We start from the raw sequence: 7,802 nt of genomic DNA on the forward strand, positions 1-7,802 counted from the left end.
CGAACAGAAGAGTTAGATAGAGAAGATGAAGAAAGGACGAAGAAAACAAATGTAGAAATGTGAAAATCAGTTAGGGATGAAGAAGGGAAAAGCTTCGATAGAAAACCATTTTATTTTTGGTTCAATTAATATTTTGATTTTCTAAATGTTTTCTTTCTTTCTCTTCTTCTTCTTCTCCTTTTTATTTTTATTTTTTTTTACGGTTGGAAGTAAATGATTTACCTGGATAGATTTTTTATTTAAAATATAAATTGACACATCATCAATATTACACGTGATGTAAGTAGATGAATTCGATTAACCACATTACTGATCATTAATTATCAACACGATCATCGTTTGATTCTATTAATGAAAGGAGTTACATGATATCATTTTTATCAATAAAGGTTCGATAAGATAAATATTTTTAAGAGTTTAATTTATATTTTCTTTTTAGTAAGGACTTTTGTTAATCTTAAGCCAAAAAATTTAAAACAAATGTTTACATTAATATTTCTAAAGTAATTTTTTAAAAAATATTCATTATTATTGAATACGAATTCAAATCGGTCCAGCATCAATTTTAGATTTGTCCCCAAGCCCGTCAGGCTAGAATTCAAAGTTTTGTCTTTCACCCAAGTTAATTTTCGGCTAGCCCAATTGCCTATTTTATTTTTTAAAAATAATTTCATATTAATATCCTAAAATTTAAAATAAGCTTAAATTAAAAATTTATTATTAAATAATAATAGAAAATTATTATTTATTTCTAAATTTACACCAAATCTAATAGATAATTCAACCCTTAAATAGATGTATTTAAAATGATGATTTACCATATTTAAGATGTTGCCCAAATATGTTGTAAACTCTTAACAAAGTCCCTCTTTCTATGAAAAATGACAGTCCCATGATCAACGTTTTGAACAATGATGAGTTTCAGTTGAGGGAATTTCATCTTCAAGTTGTTGCTGCAGTCTAATGGAACAGTCAGATCTTGATCACCATGGATGACCCAAACCTTTACTTTGGCATTAATCAAAATTCCCACATAATCATCCGTAAACTTTGATCCTCCACATATCACATTGTGCATGCTATGCCATGCTGAATGATGGGTGTGCCTTGTTAAATCTACTACCATGAAGTTGAGTTCCCTGAAATCGAAGATACGAAATCGAAACATTTCGTATTGAAATTTAAATAAAATAATTGAAATAGACATTAAATATACATTTCTTACATATGGTATGAAAAGTGACTAAATTGTTACCTTGTTTGAGTGAATAGCTTGAAAATCCACTCCCATGTGGTATGGTTCTTGCAAATAAGGAAGCAAAAAAATCTTCCCACATGTTCATACCATGACATAACTGATTTACCAAATGCTAGTGGTGGCCATAGTGTTTTTTTAGCAACTGTGTTGAGCGCTATTGAAGAACTTGTTTCATCATTTGAATCACAAAAGTATGGCTACATGTATAGAATGCAATAAATAAAGAGAAGAAGAAATAAGAAAAAGAGAGGTGAAATTTAATTTTTGGGTGCAACTAATATTTGTATAGTTAAAAAAATATTTGGTTTTATGATTATATCAAATTCATATTGATGACTTAATAGAGGTGAAATTTAATTTTTAGCATTTACAATCTACCCATAAATCCATGCAAAATTTCAACTCCAGTTGAACAAAATTAATTAAAGTTAGAAGTTGATCATCTACTCACAGGTGCAACAAGAGTGACTGATTTGACAAACTTTGGGTACTTTGCAGCTAATGCCAAAGCAATATTGCAACCCATGGAATGTGCCACCAAATGGAAAGAGCTCAACTCATATGCAGAGATTACAGATTTGTGAATCATCTCCACATGATCATTTAAAGTATATAAACAATCATTTGGCTTTGGACTCTTCCCAAATCCCAGAAGATCAACTGCAAAATATCTGTAGATTTGATGGTTTAGAGGCTCAGATAGATACTTGAAAACTGAGTGCGTCCAATATGAAGAAGAAGAAAGGAATCCATGTAAGAATATCACATTTTCAGTAGTTGCCTCTTCTCTTGGACCATCCTCACTGTTTACTGTCATGTAAAGATATAGGCATCAATATTTCTTCGACTCAAAAAGAAAGACGAAGTTAGAAATTTTGTGAATATTTGAAAAATTATGTAAACAGTTAAACAAGGTAACCTTGTGGAAACTCTTTAACAACGACATGAAGCTTCTGATTACTTTTCTTCATCCAAGAAACACAGGAACCACATCCACAATCTGACCACCTATTCACCAACTCTCCTCTATTTCCATCATCTCTTTTCTTTACAGCTTCACATGTTTTCCTCCCAAAACTAAGGAAACCCATTCCTCGGAAAACGTTTTTCCTCCAAAACAAGGTCTCTGACAATTCCTTCGTCTCCAACTTTTTCCCGCAATAACATGGAAAGGGTTTAGCTTCAAACAACTCATCGAGTAATTTGTATGCCACACAAAGAACAACATCAACAAAGTCGAAGAAAAGAAATACAAGAAAGGTGATGGTATCAAGGAGGGCTTTCATTTTTTTCTCCATTTTTCTGGGAATTTTTCAAGCCAAAAAAAAAAAAAGAAAAGAGAAGTGGAGTACTCGACAATAAACCAAGGCAACTAAGCAAGGGTATTTAAAGTTACTTAATGGTTGCTTACGAGGCTTATTCCAAATTCTTTGGTTAATACGTAGGAGGTATTATATTATAATTTATTTATTTAGTTATGGCTTATACCATTATACGTCAAAAGGTTGTTTAGAAAATGTAAAAAATTAATTAAAATTTTATATTAAATTTACATTCCCTTCTTGTGGTTGATAAAAACATTAATGGTTTTATTATTAATCACGTTGACTGTTAAAATAAATTAACAAATCAATTAAATAGTAGCAAATAATAGATTTTAGTTAAATTTAATATTTCCTCATAAAATTATTAAAAATCATAAAATTATAAAAATTTTAAATTTTAAAATATTTAAAAATAAATTAATATAAAAATTATAAAAGAAAATAACTTATAAATATTGTAGAAATATAAAGATTCTAATAAATTATAAAATTAATAAAACATATTTAAAATACTTGAAATTCTATAAAAAATCTAAAAACTTATAAAAATTATAAAATATATATTAAAATTGGTATAAATTTATAAAAATTATAAAAAAATCATAAAAATTGAACTAGACCGAATTAGTCGATCGGACAGGTTAGATCAAAATTAGAAAAGGTACAAATTCGGAGAATGCCATTAGATCGGTTGACCAAGAAATTGACCAATTGAACTTTTTTTTAATATTTTATTTAATTAAACTGGACGGGCTGGTCAAACTAGAAAATCGATGCCCTAACTGGTTCAACCACCAGTCCAGTTCTGAAAACCTTGTTCTCAATGTTTCATACTAACATATGATATGCTAATAGTTGGATAATAAAATTTTGGTTTAATAGTATCTAATTATACCAAAATACTTTATATCATACAATCATTAGAAAACAATTTTCAACTTTTCAAGGTCCAAACCAATGTACTACTTAAAAATTAGAGAAAATTTTAAAAATAATTTATCAATAAAAAGGAGAGGGTCCGACAATTATCTTTTTATTTGTAGAATATCGAGAACATTTTATTTAACATGAAAATGACCCATTATCTAACAGTTGATGTGATGTCAATATTTATTATGATTTTAAGGGTTTAAATGATTTTTTATATTTTATAATTTATTAGATTTTTATAAGTTTTTATGATTTTTTATAATTTTATAAGTTTATATCAATTTTAATATTTTTTGAAATAAATTGACCGGTATTTTATTAGAAAAAGAAAAAACAATTGAGACCCAACAAAACCATTGGGCTCAGTCCTACTACATCAAAACTAAAACAAAGATCCGGCCTTACTATATTGTTTAATAGTGAATACCTCCTAAAAAAACATTAAAAAAAATTAAAAAGGATTAAAAAACATAACCTAATGAAAACTTAAAGCAATAAATGAGGTTGAAAAAACAAGCACCTAATTATCTACCCTAGTAAACTCAAATGGCTGGATTCCATTAAGTTTTCTAACTTTTCATTTCAAAAATCCAATCCGTTCTAACGATAGCGATTTCCAATGATAAAACTTTACTTGCTATCTGGTTTTGAAATCATTTTCCCTCAAATGCACCTTTAATATGGATTTCTTGACCATCGTCCCTCCGAAGCGAAAGCATGGCGATTCAACTCTTCGCCCATCAGGTAAGATATCTCTCCTCTTTCTAGAGTGTCCATTGCAATTCTATGTGCTTGTGAATTTCCTGATCTGTGAATATGCTAAAAGTCAATCTCTTGAAAATAAGGTTTCTTATTTTGAATATCTCTAATAATCGCTCTGATAACTGATTTGTCTGTTGATGACGTTTGGCTTTTTTTTATTATTGTTCTAGAATCCCCCATTATTTTAACCGATTGCATACCCATTGAGATTCCTAAATTTATGGCTTCTAAACATGCATATGCTTCTGCTGCAAACAGGGAAGAGATGTTGTTGTGAAGGATTGACTTTAAGACCAGGAGTTCACCCATCAGACCCTAAACCACCAGGTTTGTCGCTGATTTGAAGTTGTTATTGTCGAACGCTGCATTAAACTGAATCGTCATTCTCGGTATGTCCTCTTGGTTTCTGTGGTTTTTGTTCATGTTTGAAGGACTCTTTGTTGCTCTCACTCCTTCATATTCCTCCATATGCCTCTGTATTCTTGCTGCTACAACTACCCCTCTTTGCTCGTTGTCGTGTAACGAGAATGGAGCAAAGACTTCAAAAAGGGTCAATTTTGCCCGGTCTTGCCAAATCTTGGCTTCTTTAGTGCTTCTCTTCTTCAAATATCTTTGGCCTAACCCACTACTGTAACTTTAAGAATATAGGACTTGTCGCTTTAATTCGCTCCACGACAACTTCAGGGAGATATGATTAGCTGTCTTTAGTCTGCTCCGCTGCAACTTCAGGGAGATAAGACTTTTGGCTTCAATCTGTTCCACTGCAACTTCAGGGAGATAATATTTTCCTTGGTAGATTTGATCCGACCTACTGTAACTTCAGAGGTATAGGACTTGTATCTTCAACCTACTCTACTACAACTCCAGGGAGATAAGGTTTGTGATTCTGCAACTTCAGGGAGATAAGGTTTGTGATTCACTAATCTTGCTATACCGTCCTCTAGGGGACATGACTTGTAGAATCGATTTCATGGGCAAATGATTAGGATGTCATGATCAGAATGAATCAAATGCTCCTAACTAGATGTGTATGAATGATATTTGCGTGAGTGCAGAATGTCATGAGAATGATCTTTTCTTAAAGTTTGGGTTGTCATTGCTCATTGTTCACCAAGGTTCTATCACTAACGCAATATCATGGCTTCTTATTCAGTTGATATCTTTGACCAAAAACCCGAATAAATAGTTACAATTTAAATTCTTCTTTCTCAAATATTTCCAAACCTTAGATTTGGTGAGTCCTAAATTACAGTATTGTTTCTGGTTCTTGTACTATTTAGAAACTTCTTAGAGTAATATGCAGAACTTTTTATGTGAATATTATCAGTCCAATAATCGTTGTTTCAATGAAAAATGCTTGAAAAAGATTATCAAAATGGATAAGACGAAATTTTATTGAGAGCAAAGCTTGAAGTGGAATTTAATCAAGATAGCAAATCTTGCTAAAGTACAAAATGAATAAGATGAAAATAGGTGCCCCAGATAGCCCCAGATATTGCAGTATGAGCTTCCCTGCACAAAAGTTCTTGAAGACCCTTTGAACTTGATATCTGTCTAGAAGACCTACAGTACTTTATTGATGCCCCAAGATGTAGCACCCTTTCTTCTTGTTAATTCGGAGAAGACAAAACTACCGCATGCCCTGCCTTCGATCGAAATTTAAGCTGCCTCTTCCGGGTTTTCAACTCAAAACCCATTTTGGTCTCAAAGTGCCTTTTGTGGGTTTTCGCTTTGACCTCTCCATTTTTTTTAGGAGGTTTCAAAGTGCCCTTGGCGAGTTTTCGCATTGGCCTCTACTTCTTGACTGAATCTGAATTTATAGGATTGGGCAAGTTTTTACCATCCATCTCGGCTAGAATTAGTGCTCCTCCAAAAAAGGCTTTTTTTACCACATAAGGTCCTTCCTAGTTTGGTATCCATTTCCCTTTGAATTCCTTTTGTATTGGAAGGATCTTTTTCAATACCAGGTCCCCTCATGAAATTCTCTTGGGTGAACCTTTTTGTCATAAGCTCGCATCATTCACTTCTGGTACATCTGACCATTACGGATAGCCCTTAGCTTTTTCTTTCGATCAAATTCAATAGATCATATTGAGGATGAATCCATTCTGCTTCATCTAATTTCCCCTCTGATAAAACTCGGAGAGAAAAAATCTCGACTTCAATGGGCAAAATTGCCTCCATTCCGTAGACCAAAGAAAAAGGCGTTGCCCCGGTAGAGGTCCTGAGAGACGTTCGGTAAACATAAAGGGAAAATGGTAACTTCTCATGCCAATCTTTGTAAGTCTCAGTCATTTTCCCCAAAATTTTCTTAATGTTCTTATTGGCTGCTTCCACCGCACCATCATTTTTGGGCGATATGGTGATAAGTTGTAGTGTTTGATCTTATATTGACTGTAGACCTCCGCTATCATGCTATTGTTCAAATTCAGTGCATTTTCCGATATGCTCCTTTCTGGCATTCCATACCGATATATGATCTCCTTCTTCAAGAACTTCCTGATTGCCGACTTTGTGACATTGGCATATGAAGTGGCTTCTACCCACTTGGTGAAGTAATCGATGACCACGAAGATGAATCGATGTCCATTGGAAGCTTTTCAACTTTTCAAGGTCTAAACCAATGTACTACTTAAAAAATTAGAGATAAAATTTTAAAAAATAATTTATCAATAAAAAGGAAAAGGTCCGGCAATTATCTTTTTATTTTTGGGATATCGAGAACATTTTATTTAACATGAAAATGACCCATTATCCAACAGTTGATGTGATGTCAATGTTTATTATGATTTTAAGGGTTTAAATGATTTTTTTATATTTTATAATTTATTAGATTTTTTATAAGTTTTTATGATTTTTTTATAATTTTATAAGTTTATATCAATTTTAATATTTTTTTTTGAAATAATTAACTGGATATTTTATTAGAAAAAGAGAAAAACAATTGAGACCCAACAAAACCATTGGGCTCAGTCCTACTACATCAAAACTAAAACAAAGATCCCGCCTCACTATACTGTTTAATAGTGAATACCTCCTAAAAAACATTAAAAAACATTAAAAAGCATTAAAAAACATAACTTAATGAAAACGTAAAGCAATAAATGAGGTTGAAAAAATAAGCACCTAATTATCTACCCTAGTAAACTCAAATGGCTAGATTCCATTAAGTTTTCTGACTTTTCATTTGAAAAATCCAATCGATTCTAACGATAGCGATTTCCAATGATAAAACTTTACTGGCTATCTGGTTTTGAAATCATTTTCCCTTAAATGCACCTTCAATCTGGACTTCTTGACCATCATCCCTCCGAAGCGAAAGCATGACGATTCAACTCTTCTCCCATCAGGCAAGATATCTCTCCTCTTTCTAGAGTGTCATTTGCAATTCTATGTGCTTGTGAATTCCTGATCTATGAATATGCTGAAAGTCAATCTCTTGAAATCAAGGTTTCTTATTCTGAATATCTCTGATAATCGCTCCCATCACTGATTTGTCTATTGATGATGTTTGGCATTTTTTTATT

At 32.0% G+C, this 7,802-nt stretch overlaps 1 protein-coding gene across 1 annotated transcript; it reads right to left on the minus strand.

Annotated features, from left to right (window-relative positions):
- Positions 1–713: 713 nt before the first annotated feature.
- On the minus strand, positions 714–2,688 carry LOC108462687 (probable lysophospholipase BODYGUARD 4). The gene is made up of 4 exons (XM_017762607.2): positions 2,178–2,688; positions 1,710–2,068; positions 1,256–1,455; positions 714–1,139 (listed from the first exon to the last, which is right to left on the minus strand). Exons 1-4 carry the CDS (start codon positions 2,554–2,556, stop codon positions 824–826), a joined length of 1,254 nt encoding a protein of 417 aa, XP_017618096.1. The 5' UTR covers positions 2,557–2,688; the 3' UTR covers positions 714–823.
- Positions 2,689–7,802: the final 5,114 nt, after the last annotated feature.

This window comes from Gossypium arboreum, chromosome 13 (genome assembly GCF_025698485.1).
Source record: "Gossypium arboreum isolate Shixiya-1 chromosome 13, ASM2569848v2, whole genome shotgun sequence".
In the NCBI taxonomy this organism is placed as follows: domain Eukaryota; kingdom Viridiplantae; phylum Streptophyta; class Magnoliopsida; order Malvales; family Malvaceae; genus Gossypium; species Gossypium arboreum.

Bases quoted from the DNA above. Each gene is read 5' to 3' on its own strand.
- LOC108462687 (XM_017762607.2), bottom strand. From the start codon at position 2,556: ATGGAGAAAAAAATGAAAGCCCTCCTTGATACCATCACCTTTCTTGTA. The intron at 2,069-2,177 runs GTTACCTTGTTT...TTTACATGACAG, and splicing joins TGTTAAAGAGTTTCCACAAG to TAAACAGTGAGGATGGTCCA. The intron at 1,456-1,709 runs GTGAGTAGATGA...CTATACATGTAG, and splicing joins CAGTCACTCTTGTTGCACCT to CCATACTTTTGTGATTCAAA.